Here is a 25,296-nt window from a genome sequence, read left to right as displayed (position 1 = left end):
ATTATTGTTTTAATTGTGTTTTAATAGTTCTAATGTTTTAAATTTTAATTGTTGAAAAGTTTTAATCTTTTTATTGGTTGTTTTTATTGTGTTGTAAACTGCCCAGAGAATTTGCATTTGGGGCGGTATAAAAATGTGTTAGATAAAATAAATAAATAAATCTAATTTTTAAAAAGGATTAAATTTATATAATATTTTGTATCATTATTATTATTTTATTTATCTAGATTATGTATATTCATAAAGTGGTTTACATAGTAAAAATAGCAAGATAGTTTCAGGTCACAGGAACAGAGGAAGCTGTTTTATAACAAGTCAGAGCATTGGCTCCTCTAGCTTAGTACTGACTACACCAGGGTGCTTTCCAGATTCAACCCTACCACAGGGTCACTACGGATCTGTTGCTAAGTGTGCTTCTGTACTTCCTGTGCTGTGTCACCGCAGTCCCTCTGCTGACAGCAAGTAGCCATCCACATTTCCGATGCCTTCGGTCGGATTTTATCTTTGCCTTACAATGTTGCAAGTCCGCTGCAGAAAAACAGCTGTAATTTCCCGTCGTAGGAGTTTGAGGTTCTGGGGATCATTTTCAATAGGCCAAGTCGAAGCATTTTGCCCGTTGCAGCGTGTAATCCGGAAAGCACCCAGGGTTGCATGATTTTGGGCCCCCAGCTGTTGACGGACTACAACTCCCACCATCCCCAGCCGCCAATCGTCAGGAATGTTGGGGGCTGTACTAGGCCAGGAGGGCTGCAGTTGTGCAGCCTTACAAGGGCTGGTAGCAACTCTCCAAGGGTTTTAGGCAGTCGTTCCCAGCCCTACCTGGAGATGCTGCCAGGGACTTAACTGGGTACTTTCTGCATGCAAAGCAGATGCTCTACTCCTGAGCTGAAGGCCTATAATCCTTTCACACAGGAGGATGCACTGACTTAAATAAAGTGACAGGTCTCTAATGCCAAGGCTCTCAGGCTTGAGTCTCCAAGTGATGTGGTGGGACTACAACTCCCATTATCCCTGTGTGGGATGGTAGTCTGGTGGCGGTGGGCCACCTCCAGCCTCAGAGGCACAATGCCTCTCAATGCCAGTTGCAGGAGAGCAACAGCAGGAGAGAGGGCATGCACATACCTCTTGTCTGTGGGCTCCCCAGAGGCATCTGGTGGGCCACTGTGGGAAAGAGGATAGGAACATAGGAAGCTGCCATATACTGAGTCAGACCATAGGTCTATCTAGCTCATTATTGTCTACCCAGACTGGCAGCGGCTTCTTCAAGGTTGCAGGCACGAGTCTCTCTCAGCCCTGTCTTGGAGATGCTGCCAGGGAGGGCACTGGGAACCTAGATGCTCTTCCCTGCCAATATCTTTGGAAAAGGTGTTTTGCTTTGAATACTGCTCGACATGATCCTTACATTTATTTCATGACTAGTGGAAATAGCTGGTTTGATCTGGGCCTTCCCACTAGCTGAACACAAGGGACAGTTTGGGGCTGAAGTAGAGGACGTCCCTGCCAGGGGCATCGCTGGGGGAAAGGGGGCCTTGTTCGACCCACTCCCTGGAGGCCCCTCGGAGTGTGGGAGATAATGAAGAAGATAGGGATGGGTGGAGCTGGGGGGCCCTCAGGAGCTGGGGGCCCCACTCTTTGAACCCACCAGCTCAATGATAACTGCACCCCTGATCCCTGCTAATGAGGGCCTGTGGGTGACCCTCGCGGCACCTTTGCTCCCCAGTAGTGGGGCTGTACTTGGGCTCACAGCCTCGCCTGCGGGGAAAAGGCACTCTAGGCCAGAGGCGCTCTTCCCCCTGGACTTGGGGGGCCAAGGTCCAGGGCCCCCCAACTCTCTTTCATCTCCTCCTCAAGAACCTACCTGTTAACAAATGATGCTGAACTGGCGGGCGGGGGGGGGGGGGGCGCTCCACGGGCCTTCGGGGCCAGGCGGCTCCCCAACCAACCACCTCTGCTCCGGGCAGCAGCCCTGCAGACTGCGCAGGGACCCGGACGAGGGAGCGCTCTGGCGCCAGGCGCGGAGCGGGTTAAGGCGCCGGGAGGCGGCCGCACCTGCGGCGGGCGGGCGGGCGGTGGAGCTACCGCGCGCAGCGAATCGGCGCCGCCGGCCGGCAAACAGGTGCTGCTGGCGTCAGGGGCCCTGGGCGGGGCCGCCGCCGCCGGAGCTCGCCCGCCGCCGCGCCGCTCGCAGCCTCCGCCGGCCTCGCCAGCTCCCCGCGGCCGCGTGATGTGGTGCAGGCGCCTCGGCGGAGATGGGGCAAGGGCAGCAGCGGCAGCAGCAGCTCTGCAAGGCGGCGCCGGCGGCCGCAGCTCCACCCGCCGAGGAGCGCCCCGCTCGCTGTGAGAGCGCCCGGAGGCGGGGGCGGCGGCAGCAGCAGCAGCAGCGGCGGCGGAAGCAGCGGGGCGGCTAGACAGCGCAGGCAGCGGCGGCCCCCGCGCAAGGCGCAGCGCCACCAGCGGCACCGGCAGCCGCAGCGCTCTCTTGCTGCGCTCGGGGCGCCCCGGCGAGGAGGAGGCGGCGGCGGCGGCGGAGGAGGAGGAGAGACGCGGGCGGCCCCCGCTGCGGGCTCCGGGCTGCCTGCTCCGCCGGCGCGCAGCCTGGAGTGGCCCGGGGCCCGGCCATGTCCGCCTCCTGCCTGGGCCTGGCGGGCCCCGCTTCAGCACCGGCCGAGCTGGACAGCGCCCGCTGCCTGGAGCGCCCGGGCGGGGCGGGTCAGGCGGCGGTGGCCAAGGACAGCCGGAGCGCCGCAGCGCCGGCTCCAGCGGCCGCCAGTGCGGGCGGAGGCGGCGGTCCCGGCGGCAGCGAGCTGCTGGAGCTGGCGCTGGAGGAGGAGCTGGCCCTGCTGGCCGCCGCTGGGGACGCGCCCCCCGGCGGGGAGCCGGAGCCGGTGGCGGCGGCGGCGGCGGCGGCGGCCTCCCCGGAGCCCCCCGAGTGGCTGGCGCTGATGCGGCAGAAGGAGAAGGACCTGGTGCTGGCCGCCCGGCTGGGGAAGGCGCTGCTGGAGCGCAACCAGGACATGAGCCGCCAGTACGAGCGCATGCACCAGGAGCTGACCGACAAGCTGGAGGTGAGCCGGGCGGCGGCGGCGGGGGGAGCGAGCGAGGGCTGGCCCAGACCCGGGAGGATAGGGTGGAGGCGGTGGCTGCCGAGCATGTGCAGAGGGCCTCGCTCTTAGGGCTGGGGAGCTGGCGTCAAGCCGGCCTCCCGCCCCACTTCTCTCTGGGGCTCGGGATGTTAGACACTTCGTCCCCAGGTGATGATGGGAGTTGTAGTCCAACAACATCTGGGGACCTAAGGCGGAGGACTGCTCGGCTAAGGGTCCAGGCTAGACGCCAAGGCTTATGGCCTCCTGGTTGCCTTGGGGTTGTCTCCCGTTGGGGATGGGGGTCTGTCTGGGGGAAGGATTTGGCCAAGGGTGGCTGCCTTGAAAACCGGACCTTGCTGCTAGAGAGCTGACCTTTAGCCTGCTGGTGGGGATCCCCTGTAGGGCCTGGAGGCCTGGCGGCCAGCCTTGGCTCAGCTGAGCTGTGGAGAAAGCTGATCGAGCTGGAGGAGGAGCTGGACCTCGGTGTCCTCTGGCACTCGTGCCAAGAGATCTGGGCTGGAGTGGCCGGCAGGATGTGTTTCTAGGCCTTGGGAGAAGGAGCAGGAGAAGAGGAGGCTGAGTCTAGTGCCAGCTTCCGGAGGTAGGGAGTTGCCTGGTAGTGAGTCAGGCGGCCGTCAGGCCATCTAGCGGAGTGTTGGTTGGGCGCCTTCTGCATACCAAGCAGATGCTCTTCCGTGGAGCGGCGGCCTCCTTCCCGAGGCCCCTTACCAAACTGTTTCTACTGCTACATCACATCTCTTTGGTGCCAGCGTCCTGTGCTAGGTACGTTATGAAACCATCCTGCATTGTGAACGCCACATGCACCCTATGCAGGAGTGCCTGTGCTGAGCCAATGGCCCTGGAGCCTCTGCAGGGCCCCTTTCCCAGAAGGCCCCAGGTTCTTCTTTCCCTGGCAGCATCTCCAGGGACTTCTACTGTGACAGCAGGAAATACGGGGAGGCTTTACCACGAACTCGAAGTTGTCCCCCAAAACCGCTGCAAAGAGTGGATTTGTTTACCCTGGATATAAATCGGACTACACACTAACGTGCAGTGAAAAACCCAAATTGTGTGTGAACTGCGCCCCAGTAACTTGCAGGGAGTTCGGGGTAAATCTAGCCCATATGTGAACGCACCCCCTCCATGTGAATGAAAGGGCTTCAAAAGCCCCGTGTGAAAAGCTTCCTGGTAGGCTTGGGGAGATTCCTGCTTGAAGCCTCGGAAAAGCGGTGCTGGTCAGTATAGGTCAGGGGTGCACAGCCTTGGCCCTCCAGCTGTTGTGGGACTCCCACAGTGTCCAGTAGGGATGATGGGAGTTGTAGTCCAACAACAGCTGGAGCTGGCTCCAAGTTGTCACCTATATTGTGTTGGCAATATGGCGCTAGAAGGGCTAATGGTCTGATTCAGTATAAGGCAGTTTCCTCTGTGGTCTTCAACAACAGATGGGCAAGAATTATTTTGTGGGTAGTGCAGATTTGGCAGAGAGAGTTGGCTAGCAGAGAGGAGCAGTTAAAGTGGGGGTGGTTTGGTTCTTCGTCTTAGAAACAGACTGCCCCATAGAGTTGAGAAAAGACTAGAGTGATAAGAAGTCCCGAACCTTTGACGTGCAATTGCACACCACTGTTTGTGGATCAGGAGCACAACATGGAAGGAGAAGCCATTCTTTCTCCCCCATCTCGTCTTTGGTGCTCTACCCAGCGATTCCCAACTTGGGTTGCCCCAATATTGTTGGCATACAACTGCCACCACTCCTGCCACAATGGCCTGCTGGATTTTGGAACCCCCATGGTCTTACTCAGTTAGCCCTGTAATGTCTCTTACCACCCCCTGCACACACCCCACAGTTCTTGCAAATGGGAGGAGGTGTTTGGGTGGCACAGCTGCAGTTAACAGCTGTCGGGAGTTACGCTTTGTCCTCTGGACTTCCCGTGTTTCATAACTTATTTTGCAGCTTCTGTTTCTCCCCAAGCAAGCACAAGCAGTTGGTAGGCAAGGCATAATCCGCCGTCTCTAGCCCCTCCTATCCTAGCTGTGAAAGCAGTCTGATTGGGCCAGTAGCCAGCGTGTCTTGAATGGCTGTGTGGCATCCTGCTTAGGCTGATTGACAGACCTGAGGGACAACGGGGTGAGCTTGCTTACCTCACGCCATTCTTGTCTCTTTGATGTCCTGGGTTCTTTCCTTTAGGAGTGAAAGTTCACTGGGATTCTGCATGGCTGCTGCCCCCCTGGGCTGGGGTCTCATAAGGACCACTAGCCCTTGTATTAGATTTGGGGATGATCAAAATATTTTATTTTATTTTATTGGTCTGAGAATGCTTGCTAGCCTGTATTAAAGGAATTTATGCACCATCACTGTGCAGGGTACATTACAGAGAAGCATGAGCGAATCACATCGTTTGGTCCCCTCTGTGTGTGTGTGTGTGTGTAAATAGCAGGTGCAAGGGGGCCATTTCAGGACTGCAGCATGGGAACCCTGGTGCCATTGTCCAGATTGGGGCTGCCCCATGGATCCTGTTTTATTATTTTATTTATTTATTTTATTAACATATTTGCATACCGCCCCAAACTCACGTCTCTGGGCGGTTTACAGCAAGTTTGCTCTGGGAGAACAAGCGTCTCATGTTGTACACTGCCCAGAGCCTTTGGATGAGGCAGTACAGAAATGCAAGAAATAAACAAACTTGTGCCAGTGGAAGTTAAGCCCAAGACTTCAAGGAAATACTGTCTTTACCTGAAGCCAAGTCTAGTTCCTCCCCCCACCCTGCCCCAAGTTCATTGTTGATAGAAATCGGGGGTCATCTTAAATCCAGCGTCGTCTTCCTTTCAGGTAGATACTGTATAACCTGTATTTTTAAGGGCGGGGATCACCTTAAATTCAGAGTTGTCCTAGTAAATCAGAGTTGTCCCAGTATACCTGGAAACACAGGTATGTGTGTTTGGCAGTGGGGACTGGAGGAGAGACAGAGTTAGAACATAGATAGAACATAGGAAGCTGCCATATACTGAGTCAGACGATTGCTCTGTCTAGCTCAGTATTGTCTACACAAACCAGCAGTGGCTTCTCCAAGGTGGCAGGTAGACAGGAGTTTCTCTCAGCCCACTCTTGGAGATGCTGCCAGGGAGGGAACTTGGAACCTAGATGCTCTTCCCAGAGCGGCTCCATCCCCTTAAGGGGGAATCTTTTCCAGTGCTCACACATGTAGTCTCCCATTCATATGCAGCCAGGGTGGACCCTGCTTAGCTAAGGGGACAAGTCATGCTTGCTCCCACCAGACCAGCTCTCCTCTCCTCACAGTTGCAGCTGTGCTGGGGGAGAGGACCGGGTGGGGTTGGGACAGTGCTGCATACTAGAGAGGTAAAGGTAAGGTCAAAGAGTTTGCGCTGAACGTAGAAGGAATGGGAAGCCAACTCTTTTATCCCTGGGATCTGCTTTTAATTCTGACCTCGAGAGACTGGCTGGTGACAGAGAATTGTTTTGAAAGGGGTTTGAGAGAGGCAAGACATGCAGCCTCTTTATGCTCACTCCTTTTGTCCCACTCTTGCCTCTGGTCCAGCCGGTTTCATCTGGCTGTGAAGATCAGAGCAAAATTTCTGAAAACCCATGCGGTTGCAAAAGTGATATTCCATAATGGTTTTCAATCAGGAATTTGTTTTTTGCATTCTTTTCTAATGATATGGCCCACTGCCAAAGCAATAATAAACCGAAATTTGAATTTTCACCCCCCGCAAAAAAAAAATATTGAGTGGAGGTAATGGTAGGATGTTACTATCACAAGTAACAGCCCCTCTTCAAAACAACGTGTGTGTGTGTGTGTGTGTGTGTGTGTGTGTGTGTGTGTGTGTGTTGCCTGTCCCAGCCTGCATCTCTTGTCCTAAAAGCCCAGAATGTCCTTTATTCTTGAAAATTCCATCTGTCAGCCCTACTATGATTTATCATTTTTTTCCTTCTGTATAAACTGACCTTAATTCTTTCATGCCTGGAAATGACTGCATTAAATCCTCCAGACAAGCTTTCCCTGACCTCTAGCCTTACTGCTAGAGGGAACGGGAAGAAGCCATTGAAAAGCCTTTATGTTTTCATAGGAGTGATGGAGTATTGGACAAATTGATCTACCTGCTGCACATTTAGCATAGCCTTCTTTTTGAAGGGACAGAGGACATCTTCTCTGTCAATTTCACCATCTGCAACGTGCATAATAATCCAGAAATTTATCGGCTACACTGATCAATGGTCCATCACAAATGTATTTCAGTGAAAATATGTGGTGCATGGCTTCTCAGTTTGCACCTTTCCCCAGAAGTGCTAATGGAATAATAATCCTTTTGCATAGTACAGGGGTTCTCGGATTGGGTCCCCAGATTATATTGGACTACAATTCCCATCATCCCCAGCTACAATGGCCTATGGGAGCTGTAGCCCAACATCATCTGGGGACCCAGGTTTGCGAATCCCTGTACTAGATGATGTTGAGCAAGCCACTGTTTCTCAGCTTCTGCCCATCTATAATAGGAAAATATTGACCTACTTTATAGGGTTATTGTAAGGATTACTGAGTTTCTGCAGCTGGGCGGAGCTGAACTGGTTGTTTTTGCTTCATCCTCTCCTCGGGTACCTTCTGTGCCTAGCAAAATTCATAATTTACAGAAGGGCGGCTTCTTCGTGTGTTAGGTTCAATATTATGCCATCTGAGTTTCTTGAAGGCTGAGTTTCTTGAAGGTATTACAGTGTCCCAGAAGGTTCTGTCCATGGGGTCTGGGTGAGACTTGGGATTTGGGTTCATATTCTGTTTTTTTGTTTGTTTCTTTTGTTTTGCTAACTTGGCAAAGAGGCAGCTTTTTGACATGGTGATTCTCTTTATTTAGCAGGGGGAGAGTAACTGGCTCTGTCCATCCCCAGCACAGTGCAACAGTGACTGTTGCTGGTGTCTGTCTTATGTTTCTTCTTAGATTGTGTGTGAGCCCTTTGGGGACAGGGAGCCATCTTTATTTATTTATTTATTTATTTATTTATTTATTTTATTTATTTATTATTTCTCTATGTAAACTGCTTTGGAAACTTTTGTTGAAAAGCGGTATATAAATATTTGTAATTGTTGTTGTTTAAATTGTAGGTTTTATTTAGGTGCAAGGGAGAATGTGATGTTGCCATTGATTAGCGCATTGCCTGGGAGATTTGATGAATGTTTACCTGCTTTCTGTATAAATGCGGCTGACTCTTCTGTTAAACTGTCAGTGGCAATGTTTTTAAAATCTTGTGCTCAGCACTGGTCATCTACTAGTGTGAGCTGACTAATATCTGTTCTAGGACCGTGGTTTATTGGACTGTGGATGTGAACAGTGGATGAATAAAATCTGATGACTGACTGGTTACTGCACTAATTTGGATGAAGAGGTTTGAAATCCCCAAAGTGCTGTATAGACAGATATTGTCACTACTTCTATTAATACACCTTTTAGTTTTGAACTCTTCTTTGCATTGGTTTTTGGAGATGAGGTGCAGGATTGAAATTACTAATAGTGTAATATTTATATAACATTTTCTCTTACTATCAATGAACATGCTACTTTACAGAGTGACATAAAAATAAAGATCTCTGCCCTGAGGTGCTTACAATCTAAATTTGACCAAGGGGAGGGGAGGAAAAGGCAGCAAAGGATTAACATGAGCAAGTGCATTTGTACGAACTTAGGAGGCTTCATTTCCGTTACATGCTCTTAGGGTTTGCTGTGGAACTTCAATGGTGATGGGATAGACAAGCTTCATGATATATAAACACTAGTAGAGTCTCCACTTCCTTATGTATTCAGGGATGGCCCAAAATAGTGTGGCACTTGAGGGTATGCACTGAATGCTGCCTTGTCCCAAAACCCTGGTGGGGCCCAGCTCCCTTTCAAAAAACCAGCCTTTGCAAGCTTTTTGCAAGTGGTGTGGAGGGACAGGTTGCCAGTAGCCTCTCCTTCTCTCCTTGTGCTTCCAAGTTTTGTGAGGGCTGGGGAAATGACTTGATTATCAAGCCAGAGGTTGCTGGTTCAAATCCCTGTGGGTATGTTTCCCAGACTATGGGAAACACCTATATCGTGGAGTCACCTTAAGTGGAGCAGCAGGGAAATGCCTGACTAACAAACAGAAGGATGCCGTTCGAATCGAATCCTCGCTGGTACTATGTTGGGCAGCAGTGATATAGGAAGATGCAGAAAGGCATCATCTCATACTGCGCGGGAGGAGGCAATGGTCAACCCCTCCTGTATTCTACCAAAGACAATCATAGGGCTCTGTGGGTGCCAGCAGTTGAAACTGACTCCATGGCACACTTTACCTTTTACCTATGATGAGAGATGCTTCTTTGAAAAGCTTGTAAGGGTTGGTTTGGTCCGAAATAGGGTTGCCATATTCAAGCTTCCCAAATCCAGGTGGCCTAATCTGCATATTATGCAAATTATGCAGGGACTAATTTGCATTTTTATTTGACAGATTTGTATACTCCCCCTCCTTCTCTGCCCTCCCATGTGATCGGATCCAGAGTAAAATCAGGGCAGCGCATTTGAAATCCATGTAAATCTGGGTGGAATTTAGCAGCCAGGTGGAGGAGGCAAAATCTGGGGGCTACCCTAAATTCTGGGGGATATGGCAACCCTAGTCCGAAAGAGCGCTCCAGTATTGGCAGGGGGGCCTTTCCATCACCCTGCCGGTGGGGCCCCACTAATTTGTTGCCGGAGGGCTGCTCCTATATGTATTTATATCAATAAAAGGTTGGAAAGTTGGCCCTGGCCAAGGCAAACAGATCAGATAAAGGGTCAGAAGTTCAGGATAACTTCCTCAAGCTTTACATACAATAAGAGAGGGTTTTTTTTTTTACTTACATACAAAGGGGTGAGTGTGTGGTTTCTCTTTCCTTTCTTCTGTCCTCTTCCTTTAGCTTCCTTCTTGTTCTTTCTCTCTATTTCTCCTTTTTCTCTCTCACTTCTGCCCAGCCGGCATGGGTGGGGGGGAGCGAGAAGGCAGGTTTGGGATGGGGAGGGCTGGCAGGAAGGCTTACCGGGTGGTGGTGGAATGGAATGGCCCTGTTGTAAATCTCCTAATGTCTTGCAATAAAAACAGTGAACAAACATAGAGAAAATAAATTAAAGTTTGTAACTCATCTTTCAACTAAAATGCTCTACAGCAGCTAACAAAACATACCAATTTTTTTACTTAAGTGGTGCAGTGGGGAAATGCTTGACTGACAAGCAGAAAGTTGCTGGTTCAAATCCCCACTGGTACTAAATCGGGTAGCAGCAATGTAGGAAGATGCTGAAAGGCATCATCTCATACTGCACAGGAGGAGGCCATGGTCAACCCCTCCTGTATTCGACCCAAGACAACCACAGGGCTCTGTGGGCGCCGTGAGTCCTTGTCTGGCCATTCAGAGCTGCCTTCCGCAGTTGCTGGTCCCTTGCACGTCTAAAGACCTCCTGGAATCTCTCTCGGAGATTCTGGTCAACTGCCAAGTGCTTTATTTTTTACCCTTGCCTGGCAACTGGCTTCCTGAAGCTGCAACATGGCCCAGCTGAATTCTTTATACTATCAGCGTCCTGGACAAATGTTCCCTTTGTCCAATATATGGGCATGCCCTGTATACTTAAAGGGGGAAATTGGCTAAATTTAAGCTAAGTGTGCTGTTGAATTGTGTGGATTGATTTCTGTGACTAGCTCAAATCTATATTTTAAGAGCATCGCTTAGAGGTCTCCAAAGTTCTGACTTTGACAATATCTATAAATCCCTGGCAAACGCTGCTTATAGACCGGGCAGCTTATTGATTTTTAAGAGTGATTATAAATAAAAGGGCAGTATGGGCAGCAATTTAATGCAATTCTATTTCATAGCTATTGAGATTTCCCAGTGTTGCTGTGTCTCCCCCACCCCGCCCCCCGCTTTGGAAAATTAATCCTGGAGCGTCTGATAGGAGTAATAGCTTCGGCTCATAAAACTGAGTCAGTGAGATGCTCCCTGGATTGCTGTTTTGAGTGGAAGTGAATAGATTTTATAGCTGAGGTGCCGCTTAGACAGCGCAGGGGGGCTTCTGTGTGTGCTCACATGTTTCTGTCTGCATGTGACAATTTTTCCAGAGCACTTATGTTTCTGGACAACTCACCAGGGGTGCAGACCCCCCCAATAACTATCTTAGGAGTTCCCCCCATTTTACTGAATTCCTCCCTGCTAAACTTAAAGGCCCGTATCTTCCTGCAAAATATCTTTCCTCCTTGCTCCTCCTCCTCCTCTTAAAAAAATAAATAAATCTGTGAGTTGCTTCTTAAACCTTTCTTCTGACTGCCTCCTTGCAACCCGCTGGTTTCACTAAGTGAATAGTTGTTATATTGTTAGATGGGCCTATATAGATGCGTACGGAAACCACAAACCCCTTTGCCTAAGAAAAGGGTGACTCTCTGATCCGTGTGGATAACATTGCAGCAGTTATGGAACTGAAAAGGGAAAAGGAAGCTGCCATCTGCTGAGTCAGATCATTGGTCCATCTAGCTCAGGGCTGTCTATTTGGACTGGCAGCAACTCTCAGACAGGAATCTTTCTCAGCTCTACCTGTAGATGCTGGAAAATTGAACCTGAGACTGCATACTAAGCAGATACTCTACGGCTGTGTGCAGTGCTACAGCCCCGTCCCCCAAATTAAGTACAACAAAGTCTACTAAAAAGTGCATGTGGCTGTCTAGTTTTGCATATGAGCCACCTAATGGTGCAGCGGGGAAGTAACTTGCCTAGGGAGCAAGAGGTTGCTGGTTCGAATCCCCACTGGTCTGTTTCTCAGACTATAGGAAACATCTCTATCAGGCAGCAGCGATATAGGAAGGTGCTGAAAGGCATCATCTCATCCTGCGCAGGAGATGGCAAAGGTGGGTGAGCTAAAGGTAAAGTCTGCCATCGAGTCGATGTCAACTCCTGGTGACCACAGAGCCCGGTGGTTCTTTGCTAGAATACGGGAGGGGTTTAAACCCCTCCTGTATTCCGTGGTCGCCAGGAGTCGACACCGACTCCACGGCACACTTGCATATATTCAAGGGACCACCTTTGCTTCCCCCTCCACTGAGATCTGAAATGGCACTGCAGTTTTAAAGTTTAAACTTGCTGCCCTAGAGACATATGTAGTATATCATTCTAACTCACAGGAAGCCGTGCTTTAACACATTTTAGGTTTATGCCACTATTGCAACTAATCAGCCACTGTGGAACTATTACAGTCTAATAGTAATTATACTATTACTAAAAGTCCAAGGTTTGTGGAACTAGTACAAGTGACTGAGAGGTTGGTTCCCTACCCTGTAGGGAGAAGCGTAACCATTTGGTTGGGTTTACTCTTTCATTACATTACATCTTCCTCTATACGGCTCCAGCTCCGTTATGCCACTGGGCAGTTCAGACTTCTAAACAAGATTCATTTTTCAAGAAATAATCTCTATGACTGCAATAGTTGGGTTTATTTATGTGAGTGCCTAATTAAACTTAGTGAAATGCAGTAAGCATTTGTACCTAGTAATAAATTTAGAAACTGGGAGATAGAAGACCCTTTGACTGCATGAGAGTAACTTAAAAACTCTTTGGTTATTTTACTTGCAGAAATGTGTCGGGTGGGATGGGGATAATCTTATATTTCCTTTGATTTTTTCAATGTGCTGCTTTCATTTTGCCTAAAAATTAAAAAATCAACCCTGGCATTGAGGACATAGGGACACATAGGAAGCTGCCATATACTGAGTCAGACCATTGGTCCATCTAGCTCAGCATTGTCGTCTTAGACTGGCAGCGGCTTCTCCAAGATTGTAGTCCATAAATTTGAATAGCTCTATATGGAATAAATTGGTTGCTACCCACACCCTCTCCTCCTAAATTAGGCCTTCCCAAACTTGGGTTCCCAGCTGTTGGTGGATTATAACTCCCATCATCCCAACCACAAGGGACTTTGGCCACTGTGGGGATGATGGGAGTTGTAGTTCACCAACAGCTGAAGGGCCAAGTTGGCCCAGCCCTGTCCTAAATAGTGGTGGGAAAAGGGAAACCTTTACCAAACTTGAACCCCTTAGCCTTGTTGGCCAGAAATGCCAAGTCGTACAGAGTTTATTCATTTTTTTAAAAGTATTTGTGTACGCCCTTCTCACCAGGTAAAGATGAGAGACTTCTTCCCCTTACAAGGAAATAATTGGGACAAGAAGCTCTGATTCTAAGAGCTTCTGCCTAAAAACCTCTAAACCAGGGTGTCCAGCAGCTGTTGTACTACAACTCCCATCATCCCCAACCTCAATAAATGGGTAGCCACAGCAGAGTTATGATGTGCTGTTCTTAGTGGCCTTTCTGTGATGTTTTTGTCGAAGCCCTGACAGGCATTCAGGAGCCAGCATGGCGTAGTGGTTAGAGGGTTGGATTAGGACCGGGAAGACCCGAGTTCAAATCCCCATTCAGCCATGAAGTTCACTGGGTGACTCTGGGCCAGTCATGTCTCTCTCAGCCTAGCCTACCTCACAGGGTGTTTGTGAGGATAAACATAACCATGTTGAGCCATTTTTGGAAGGGCAGCATAGAAATCAAATAAATAAACAATAATCATAATGTATACCAAGAGTGAGAAATAAATAAAATAAAATAAAATAAAATGGTTAGGAACATAGGAAGCTGCCTGCTACTGAGTCAGACCATTGGTCTATCTAGCTCAGTATTGTCTTCACAGACCGGCAGCGGCTTCTTCAAGGTTGCAGGCAGGGATCTCTCTCAGCCCGATCTTGGAGATGCTGCCAGGGAGGGAACTGGGAACCTTCTGCTCTTCCCGGAGTGGCTCCATTCCCTGAGGGGAAGATCTTACACTGCTGCTCACACTTCTTGTCTCCCATTCAAATGCAAACCAGGGTAGACCCTGCTTAGCTAAAGGGGCGAGTCATGCCTGCTCCCACCAGACCCGCTCTCCTCTCTGGTTGGAGAGCCTTGGGTTCCACACCCCTGCCCCAAACTTTATGAGGTAAATGAACAGGAGGTCCCTGGACTTAGGTTCATGGGCTATTCCTCAATCCTCTTTGGAGTTAGAGTGGACAAGTGTGTTTTAAGAGCCTTTAAGTACTTTGAAGCAAACAAGTGTATTCTCACACAGTGGAGTGGGGGGGACACATGCATTCCCCATCCCCCCCCCCCCCGCCGCAAAGATCCTTCCGAATTTCCCTCAGAACCTGCCATGGAGGCCTCCGGGCTTCCTGACTGGCTTGGGCGAGGGCACCTGTAAGAGGAGGCTGGCCATGGCCGTCCTCCCCAGAGCGTCGTGTGGCTGTCAGGGCTCAGCTGTGGCAGGGCCCAAACCTGAGGTGAGCCCCGAGGAAAAAATGCTCCTTTGCGCAGGTGCAAAGTCCATTCCCCTCACCCCTGAGTAACACTTAGGGTTGCCAGCTTGGACTGAAGCAGAGGAGGAGAGCTGGTCTCCATTGCCCCCTCTGCTCAGCAGGGTTTGCCCTGGTTTGCATTTGCACGGGAGACTCAAGTTCCCTCCCTGGCGGCTTCTCCCGGCAGGTAGATGAGGTTTGTTTACCAGTCTGGGCAGACAATCCTGAGCTGGATGGACCAAGGGTCTGCCTCGGTGGGAGGCAGCTTCCTCGGTTCCTATTCTGGGAGATTTGCTTGGTTTTGGTTTTGTTTTTATTTATATTTAACACATTTGTATACTGCCCCAAAATGCAAGTCTCTGGGCTGTTTCCCCTCACGGGTTTCCCCTCATACTTGCCCCAATATTTTTCACAGGACTGAGTCGTTCACCTCTCCAGGGTTCCTTTCCAAAGTCAGGCGCGCAGGCAGAGAGAGAGAGAGAGACAATGAGGAGCAACCCCCCCCCCCGCTTGGTTTGTTTTCTGGAGGGAGAGGAGCATGGCAGGCAGCTGTGCATTGGGAGGCTAGGGAGCAGGAGGCTGTGGGTTCGAATCCCCACTGGTGTGTTTCCCAGACTATGGGAGGCTCCTATATCAGGCAGCCGCGATGGAGGAAGGTGCTGGAAGGCATCACCTCATGCTGCGCGGGAGGAGGCCATGGCAAACCCCTCCTGTATTCTACCAGAGACAACCACAGGGCTCTGGGGGCGCCAGGACTCGAAACTGACGTCACACTTTACCTTTCGTCTTTCATGGGCAGAAGGCTGTGCGCTCATTCCCTGGTAGCTCAAAGGCAGAGCAAGGCACCCTCTCTGAAACCCTGGAGAGCTCTTGCTAGTTGATTTTATTTATTTGTTTATTTATTATGTTTTATATCCCGCTCTTCCTCCAAGGAGCCCAGAGCGGTGTAATACAGACTTAAGTTTCTCCTCACAAGTAGGTTAGGCTGAGGGAGAAGTGACTGGCCCAGAGTCACCCAGCTAGTCTCATGGCTGAATGGGGGTTTGAACTCGGGTCTCCCCGGTCCTAGGCCAGCACTCTCACCACTACACCACGCTGGCTTGATGTCAGCAACAGACCCGTGATGGGACTCTGAATATGGCACCTTCCTGTGTTTAGGTGTCTCTCATGCAGAATAATAGCAAACTCTTTTGCTTGCAGCACAACTTTCTAGAAAGATAACCGAGGGGGGAAACGTTGCATTCTTTTAATCTGCTTTACTTGTGGGTTTTTAAAGGTTTTAAGAAATTAAACAGAAAAATACAGCATTTAAGCCTACAATGAAAAGCTGAGTGCCTGATGACTGAACAACTTATTTTGAACTAGCCGTTAGGGGTCGTGCTGGTGGTGGGGTGTGTGTGTGTGTTTGCGCGCACACACATGCAGACACACAGCTCAGTTCTGCTTTGGATTCAGAGCAACCAAAATACTTTTGGTTCAGGTTCAATATGAGTTTCCTGGAAAGTGGCTCTGAACTGATCGCTGGGTTCATTTTGGTTTCATTCTGTGGTGTTGAGACATTGGGGAAGGGGCTTCCCAATCAGAGGGTAGTATGTCCTGGACATAAGAACAGCCTTGCTGCTGGATCAGGCCCACGGAGGCCCATCTAAGTCCAGCATCCTGTTTCCCACAGTGGCCCACCAGATGCCTTTGAGAAGCCCACAGGAGGCCAGAGGGGAGGGCAGGCCCTCCTCTCTCCTGCTGCCGCCCCCCTGCAACTGGTACTCAGAGGCATCTTGCCTCTGAGGCTGGAGGTGGCTTGTAGCCACCAGACTAGTAGACAAACCTGAACCTTGAAGAAATATTATGCATTAGGAGTTAGTCATATAATCCCCAGTTATATGACTGGATTACAGCCAGTTTTAATTCTGTTAATGTTTTAATTTGTTGTGTTTTTAGATTGTGAACCATCCAGGGACTTGCATGTGGGGTGTAGAATCCAAGGGAAAGCGTTGCAGTGAGCAAGAGCAAGGCAGTGGAGTGGAATCGGGAATATGCCGAGTGCTTTTCAGGGCTCTTGCTGCGGTCTGTGTGTTAGGCCCGGCTCTACTCCAGGACTGGAATTGATTGATTAAGTGCTGTCAGACCACATAGAGAGATCGATTCTCTCCAGGATGATCTGTCTTCCACTTGGCCTTGAAGGTCTCTCAGTGGTACTTTGCTGCTGGTCGCCCTCTTCTCTTTCCTTCAACTTTCCCCAGCGTTATGGACTTCTCAAGGGAGCTGGGTCTTCGCATTTTGGACTTTGCATACGGCTTTGCATTTAGTGCTTTTACATGCAAATTGATGGCTCTGGCAAGCTCTTCAGGTACCTGGCTGCTAAACAGAGCTAGAAAGCGTTTCAAGGTTAGCAGAAGAGCGGCTAAAAGGCTGCAGGGGAAGCTGGTGGTTGGTGCTCCTCCGCAGCTGTCCCTCCAAACACAACACCAGCAGTACCAGAGATCTGGGGCACCCTTACACGCAGCCAGACCATTGGTCCATTCCGTCTAGCTCAGTATCCTCTACGCTGACTGGCAGCATTTCTCCAAGCTTTCAGGCCAGAGTCTTTCCCAGTCTTACCTAGAAATGCTTCCAGCCTGGGAGCGAACCTGGGACCTCCTGCATGCAAAGAAGGTGCTCTTCCGCTGAGCCACAGACCCATCCCCTCAGGGGAATCTCTTACAGCAGCCACCCATCCATATGCAGCCCTTAGAAAAGGATTCATGCCTGCAAGACCAGTTCTCCTCCCCAACAGATGTTGGGTTCTCAGAGCTCTGCAGCAAATTGCTTGTCTAGTGTATCATATGCTATCAGATTTTCTTGCATTCATAGTAAGACAAATGCAAGCAAATCTAATAACACATGTTTCAGGGTTTCATTTCGGGTGCAAGGACAAATACATGATTTTTAAAGCATTTGCTGTGGTATCTTTAATCAATAGCCTTATAAATGTTTGGGGAAGAAAAGCAAGGGAAAGATAAGCCACAGGCTCTATGGTAAAGACGGCTTTTGAAGAGGGATTTGTAGGCAGAGAGAGGTGGTGATACGTAAGTGAAGGCCAGACTGGGGGCGGGTGGAGGGGAAAGGAAAGATTGTGTCGTCTGTTGCTGTCGACTGCAGAAAAGCCTGGACGTCTTTGGTAGAATGCAGGAGGGATTGATCATTGCCATCTCCCACGCAGTATGAGATGATGCTTTTCAGCACCTTCCTATATCGCTGCTGCCTGATATAGGTGTTCCCCATATTCTGGGAAACACACCAGCTGGATTCAAACCAACAGCCTCCTGCTTCCTAGGCAGGTTGCTTCAGTAGAGAAACCCTATCAGTATAATCTATGCAAAATTACTTTGCCTTGTCAATGACAGGCCTTGCCTAATAGTAAAAAATAAAAATAAGATGGTTTCTTGTCCCAAAGGGCTCACAGTCTAAAAAGAATCATAAACAGCCACCAGAGAGATGCTGTGCTTGGGTTGGACAGGGTCTGTCCAACCCACAGAAGAGAATCACCACTTTAAAACTGGGCTAACTGGGCAAAGAGGCACCTCTTTAATGTGGTGGTTCTCTTTATTGAGCAGGGAGAGAGTAACTGGCCCTATCCACCCCCAGCACAGGACCTCCAGTGACTGTTGCTGGTGCTTATGTTTCTTTTTAGACTGTGAGCCCTTTGGGGACAGGGAGCCATCTTATTTATTTATTATTTCTCTATGTAAACGGCTTTGGAACCTTTTGCTGAAAAGCGGTATATACATATTTGTTGTTGTTAAAAGGCACCTCTTTACACAGTTAGTAGGGGTGAATTAAAACAAGACTTAATTAAAACAAACTAGATCTATTTCTGATTACGTTGCCGTTCATTTGCAGACTATATTACTGCCTATTTCTAGAATCTGAATCAGTAATGGGTGTGTGTGTGTGTGTGTGTGTGTGTGTGTGTGTGTGTTTTAAAGGGCATATCTGAGGAAACAATGACATTGACGCTCCCTGCTAAAATAAGAGCTTCCCCATCCCTGACAACTTTTAAAAAGTTTCTAAAGACACCATTTATTCACCCAAGCTTTTTAACTGCATTGTGGTTTTAAATTGTGTTAAGGTTTTTAATTTTAATCTCTTTTATGTTGCTGTAAACTGCCCAGAGACAGAGGTTTGGGGCAATGTACATACAAATATAATAAATAACTAAATAATGACTTTGGGTTTTAATTTTCTTTTCTTTTCTTTCTTTCTTTTTAAATCCTCCTTTGTTTATGCAGCACCTGGAACAAGAGAAACATGAACTCAGGAGAAGGTTTGAGAACAAAGAAGGGGAGTGGGAAGGAAGAGTATCTGAGCTGGAGAGTGACGTGAAACAGCTCCAGGATGAACTGGAGAAGCAACAGGTTCACCTCCGGGAAGCAGATCGAGAGAAGACGCGGGCAGTCCAGGAATTATCTGAACAGAACCAAAGACTCTTGGATCAGCTCAGCAGGGTGAGTTCTTGTGGTACACGGGGGGGTGGGGGTGGGGAGAACCAGGTGGTGGTCCAAACAGTCCCTAAGCCCTCTGAGTTTCCTCTGACACCTTTGCCCTTCTGTCTGGTGCCACATCTCTTGCTTCAGCTCAGCCGGCAACAGGGCTTAACGCTGTAAGACTGTCCTCCCAAATGTGCCCTGCTTAAACTTCGCAGAAGCCAGATCGCAGAGCTCAGTTTGGAGTTCTTCTTCACAGTACCCTGGAGGTTTTCTCTAGGCTGGGAAGGTGGCCTGTGAACACAAGAAGGTCTTGCCGATGATGACCTAGTCGTGCCTCTGAACAGAGCTGCCCGTCTGGACAAACGGCCCAAACCGGTTTGGCCTGGCAAATCCTCCTAGTGGTCTGTCTCTGCTGTCTTGTGAGGTGTTGCAGAGGGACTGAGTGTGTGGCTTGGTTTTCATAGGGCCCACTGCTGTCAGGGGAACTGAAAAGGGAGAGAGGTTGGTACTTCAATGGCCTCTTACAACTGCAGCGATCTCTAAAAGCTACATGCCACTGAAATGCCTTCTCGTTCTGTTCAGACATGATGTGGTACACAGGGACACAGATGTGAATCGCTGTATAGGGGAGGCAGGCACTGAGGCAAGCTGGTTCCCAGGCTGTTAAGGGCATTAAAGGTTAATGCTAGGACTTGGAATTGAGCTTGGAAACAAGTCGATGAAGGACCAGAGAGTAATACACTCCAGTCGTCACATACCAGCATAATGCTTCTTTCTTAGGCTTATTGCTTGCTTATATTGCTCTTATCGCCTTAAGTGGCGCAGCAGGGAAATGCTTGACTAACAAGCAGAAGGTTGACGGTTCGAATCCCCACTAGTACGATATTGGGTAGCAGCGATATAGGAAGAGGCTGAAAGGCATCATCATCTCATATTGCATGTGAGGAGGCCATGGTCAACCCCTCCTGTATTCTACCAAAGACAATCACAGGGCTCTGTGGGAGCCAGGAGATGACACCAACCTGACAGCACACTTTACTTTATTTTGCTCTTGCCTTGGACATTTTTGTTCCCCAATCTGTGCAGGCATATGTTGTATGTTGTGAGTGTTATGTACAGATGAGCCTGTTCTGTATTCCTTGCGGCATGCTGAAATAGTCTCTCATTCCTGATTTGTTATATTAAACCCTCAGCTGTACATGTACAGGAGATAATCATCTCCCCCCCCCATGTGATGCTAAAACGCAGAGGTGTCCAGCCTTTGTTCCCCAGATGCTGCTGGGCTACAACTTCCATCATCCCCATGGCCTTGACCATTGCGGCTGGGGATGATGGGAGTTGTAGTCTAGCAGCATCTGCTAGACTGCCAGAAATGGGTTTTTAGCCCTTGCTGCAGCTGTGACCTCGAGCACTTTACTCCTTCCCCATAGGGACAAATGGCAACCAAGCACACATAGAGGAGAAAGTAAATGGTGCACTAAGAAAGTAGATGAGAAAGTAGCTAATGTAACTCTGATTTTCAAAAAGGGATCCAGGAGGAATCCGGGAAACAGCGTCTGTGCTGGGTAAATTGATGAAAAGCATACTTAAAGACAAAATTGTTAAACATATAGAACAGGCTCTTGTCTTGAGTAAGCTTAGCCGTCATGGGATAAGGGGACAGGTTCATGTGCAGATTCGTAACTGGTTGAGGGACAGGAAACGGAGGGTAGGAATGAAGTGGCAGTTTCCACAATGGAGGGAAGTAAGTGGGGTCTCCCAGGGATCTGTACTGGGACCATTACTCTTTAACTTATTCATAAATGATCTAGAATTTGGGGTAAGCAGCGAAGTGGCCAAATTCGCCGATGACACTAAACTATGTAGGTTAATGGAATCCAGAACTGATTGTGAGGAGCTCCAAAAGGATCTCTCTAAACTGGGGGAGTGGGCAACAAAATGGCAAATGAGGTTCAGTGTTAGCAAGTGTAAAGTAATGCATATTGGGGCAAAAACCCTAACTTCACGTATACACTGATGGGGTTTGAACTGTCAGTGACTGCCCAGGAGAGGGATCTTGGGGTTGTGGTAGACAGCTATTCAATGCATGGCAGGTGTGAAAAAGGCAAATTCAATGCTAGGCATCATAAGGAAGGGAATTGAAAATAAAAATGCTGATATTATAATGCCCTTATACAAAACTACCACCATTAAGAAAGCAGCAGCGATGGCGGGCAGGGGAAGAAAATGGCAGCAGCAGGCGGTGAGGGAAAGAAAATGGCGGCGGTTGGGTAGGAAGGAGGGGGAGAATGGTTTGCGCCCGGCCCAGCTAGTTGTTTTTAATTCAGAAAGGAGAGTGACTTGGGGCCAGAATAGATAGGTTGTTAAAATTCACAATAAAAGACAATGACCAAGCCAGCCCTTCAAAACCAACAATGCATCACCAATCGCAACGGAAAACAACACACAGCAGACACAAAGTAAGACCGTGACTATATCCAGTTAAAAAAGCTAAGTGGTTCCGCCTGGCTTCCTCTGATGCGAAATGTGTTGGCACTGTCTGTGTTGACTTGCTGATAGACATTCTGAACACCTACAGAAAGACGACTTGGCTTTTGGAACTGTGTTCTTGACTAAATGGTGGCATTAGACATAAGAGCTGCCTGTCTGAATCTGACCAGGGCCCATCAAGTCCAGCATTTTCTTTTTAACCACATGCCTCAGGACCTCCCACTCTCCCAGCATCCTTGATACCTGAAGGGGTGAGATCGCTGTCTCGGCTAACAGAGAGCTGGCCAGACCATTTCTCCTCCTCGAATGTGTCTCTGCCGTTTTAGAAGCTAGGCGTCCGTGCCACAGCCTGTGATTGGCTCCCTGGGGCAAAGATCGTTTGATCGGCTGGGGATTGATCCTGCGTGTAGAGCTTGTGTTCTGCCACCGCCCCTTTAGCTGCTGAAAACAGACCATCACTTTTAAAAAGAGATCTGGGACTGCGCCATGATATGTGACTGTAATTTGTGCTCATGCTGCCTACTATTGCTGCATATCTGCTCATTCTAGTTATTTTTAATTTTTATTTATTTATTACATTTATATCGCGTTCTACCTCCAAGGAGCCCAGAGCGGTGTAGATTGTTATGTTTGTCCTCACAACAACCCTGTGAGGTCGGTGAGGCTGAGAGATATGCGACTGGCCCAGAGTCACCCCGTGAGTTTCATGGCTGAATGGTGTAGTAGTTAGAGTGCTGGACTAGGACCGGGGAGATCCGAGTTCAAATCCCTGTTCAGCCATGTTGTGAGGAGAAACTGAAGTATGTAGTACACCGCTCTGGGCTCCTTGGAGGAAGAGCGGGATATAAAATGTAAGTAAGTAAGTAAATAAATAAAATTAAAAATTGAACTTGGGTCTCCCCCGTCCTATTCCAACACTCTTAACCACTGGCTGGCTCCAAAATGCTCTGCTGATGTTCAGAGACATCTCTGCAGTGACATCCAGCAAATCTCATCAGGTTCACAGAGACCTAGACAAGGGCAATGAGTTTGCATGAGGCTTTGGTGAGGCGAGGCAGGTTATCGGGGACGCTAGCAAAGCAGCAAGATGCTCTCTGCTGCCACCTTTGAAGCAGCTCTCGGGGACTGACCTGACCCTGGCTGGCCTTGCAAGGAACGCGCGTAGCAAAACTTGTCAGGAGCCCAAGGAAAGACGAGGAGACTGCTGGCCACCAGCCCTCTTCATTGCCCCCAGTATGGGCCTCTGCCACAGCTTGCAAGGGTCCGTTTTGAAAGCAGTGCCACAGTTTCCAGGGGCATGGAAGAGGAGGGGGGGGGGGGGAAAGGTGCCATTGGGCACTTGGCCTCAGGCAGGGCTCTGTTGTGCTAAGCAGCCCCGCCTGGAAATGGGCTTGCTTGCAGTATCCGGCTCTGGGATTCTAGGGAAACCTGGCCTGGTCACTTGACTCTTCGCCTGGCCAGTCACCTTTTACAACGGCTAGCCTCGTACCCTGCTTGCATGCCTTGAATCTCTGGACGGCACAAGTGTTGTTTTGGAACAGAACGCCCTTATGCAGGATTCGCTCTCCCCTTTGAAATCAATGAGTTCTAGAAACACCGCCCAGCAATGTCCTCCAGTTGGGGCAGAGTAGAGTTTGGTTGCTTGTTGATCGGAATCCGGTGGTTTCCATCCGGTTGGCTCTTCCTCCCTGCTCTCGCCCGTGCCCCTTGGGGGCAGGGATGACGTACATGCTTTCCCTCACTGCCGCTGTTGTGCCAGAACTGTCAGGATGGTGCACTCAGCACAGCCGCCGCCACCACCGCTCTCCCCGTCCTTTGCCTCGGGATGATCAATCTCAAGCAGCATTGCTTATTTGCAATTTCCAGAGTGGCCGGGAGCTCCGTCACCAGTTGCTAGACTACACAGAATATTACAGTGTCCCAGTCGGCTGATGTTGCCATAGTGATAAGTTGGTGGTTCCAGGGTGGTGTTTTTGCTTTGGTTTTGTGTGTGTGTGTGTGTGTGTGTGTGTGTGTGTGTGTTCAGCTGCATTACAGTGAGGCTGCAGATACTGTGGAAGACACAGCAGTGACGTCAGAATGGTCATTTGGGGGTTATCTGATGCTCTTTTTAATGCAAAGAGTTGCACGGCAGTAAGGAAGTTATTCTCTCTCTCTCCCTCCCCCCCCCATTTTTAAAAACCATTTCATAACAAAAGCAATATACTACTATTAGGGCCTATTGCAAAGCTATCATTATCTAATATTAGTCAAACAACGATGCTGATCTAGGAACAGGCACAAACACCCAGAGCACACATGCTGGAAGAAATTCTTCACTGCTGCAACATTGAAGTAGTCACTACACAAGACACTAGCTTAAGCCAGTTATTACTGGATTACAATTCGCCTCATCCATTCCCCAGCCTTCTGCCATTGTGGATGGAGACCATGGGTTGTCCATCAGCTGCTGGGGACTCAGGTTGGAGACACACACACACACACACACACACACACACACACACACACACACACACACACACACACTGCCCTGAAGTGTGCCTCCTTCTCCCCATCTCGGTCAGATAAAGTGCAACGCCTGGCTCGTGTTCCCTCTAAGGTGTGTCCACATGCATGCCAGTTTTTGATGTCCACTCAATCCATTTTAGCTCCCGCTCCAGTTGAATCAGGGAGGCCCCACTCCGAATGCATTTGTGTGCACGCACTGCCTTGGTGCTGTTGCCCAGAACAAAACTCGTTCTGCACACAGATGAGAGAAGTTAGAGGGCCCACTGGCCAGAGCGCTGGCTCCTCATTTGGTGGTGGGACAACTAAGACTGGACCGGGGGTGGGGATGTGATATTAAAGGCTTTCCTCGGCTCTCTTGCGTCCCTGTTGCCACTGCGGCTGTCCTGTAGAGCGTGTGGCGAGCCCCAGCCAATGGCCTCATCCAGAAGTGTGCCATCATCCGGCAACACCAGCTGTGAGATCCTACCCTCCACCTGTGATGGGACTTCTGTGCCAGCCAAAGGGAAGCTGCCGTTTACTGAGTCAGACCCTTGGTCCATGTAGCTTAGTATTGCCTACTCTGCACTGACTGGCAGCAGCCCAGTATTTCAGGCATGGATCTTGCCCAGCCTTCCCAGGAGAAGGACTGAATCTGGGACCTTCTACATGGAAAGCATTGGCTCGACCCTGAGCTGCCTGTGACCCCTGCCTCGGTGGATCGCAGCTCCTGAATTCCTTGTTGGTGGGGGGACAGGTAATGGAGATGCAGGGAGTCGGTGGTGTTCTGTTCAGGTCTCTCCCCAGCTCTCTGCTGTTCCTGTCCTTTCAAATCACTGGAATCTCACTTTCACATGTGTATTAGGCTCTGATGTGTCCCTTAATCGTGCTTTGCCACAGCCCTGTTAGAATGCGATCTGAACCTCTACAGAGGCGGGGATTCTGCTCGTCCTCGCCCCCTGAACATTCAGATCACGTTTGAGCGTGACTAAGATTTGACATCACGTAATGGGCAATGCGTGAGATTTCCCAACTAATTATTGCTAGCAGGAAAAAGAAAAAAAAGTGTTTCCCATACAAGCATTCATAATGAGAGTGTCTTTATTTTAAGTGTGTGGTTCTCCTCCACTCTCTCCTTCTAAAATTATGATCAGTAGTTATGACAGGCACAAAATACATGGTTAGAATGGGCTATTCTTGGAAAATGGAACTGACACCTTAAAATAACATCTGCATGCAGTTTTCATCCCTATGCCTGTTAAAACAGGGAAGGAGAGAAGCAGATAAGCCATACCAGCAGGGAGGTGCGAATGTAACATGTGAGTAGGCAGACAGTTAAGGTGCCTCCTAGTTCCAGAAGCGATTCAGGGTTTTTCTAGGGTTGGGGTGGATGCTTGAGAACCCAAACAGGACTGCTACAGTC

The 25,296-nt window shown here is 49.4% G+C and overlaps 1 protein-coding gene across 3 annotated transcripts in view; it reads left to right on the top strand.

Moving 5' to 3' along the window:
- The first annotated feature begins 2,589 nt into the window (after window positions 1-2,589).
- Window positions 2,590-25,296, top strand: part of BICDL1 (BICD family like cargo adaptor 1) — a 69,806-nt gene continuing 47,099 nt past the window's right edge. For 2 of the 3 annotated variants that reach the window (XR_008312481.1, XM_053279711.1), the window contains exons 1-2: window positions 2,590-3,065; window positions 18,702-18,917. Coding sequence is in view for 2 of the 3 variants with exons in the window: in XM_053279711.1 (XP_053135686.1) it covers window positions 2,619-3,065; window positions 18,702-18,917 (663 nt within the window). In the remaining variant the exon portion in view is untranslated. Of the gene's footprint in view, window positions 3,066-14,117; window positions 14,419-18,701; window positions 18,918-25,296 lie in introns of those variants that run through there. The other variant, XM_053279712.1, reaches the window with a different exon arrangement.

This window comes from Hemicordylus capensis, chromosome 15 (genome assembly GCF_027244095.1).
Source record: "Hemicordylus capensis ecotype Gifberg chromosome 15, rHemCap1.1.pri, whole genome shotgun sequence".
NCBI classification, from domain to species: Eukaryota; Metazoa; Chordata; class Lepidosauria; order Squamata; family Cordylidae; genus Hemicordylus; species Hemicordylus capensis.
Note: the sequence above shows the minus strand (reverse complement) of the source record. Positions and strands in the feature narration are given on the sequence as shown.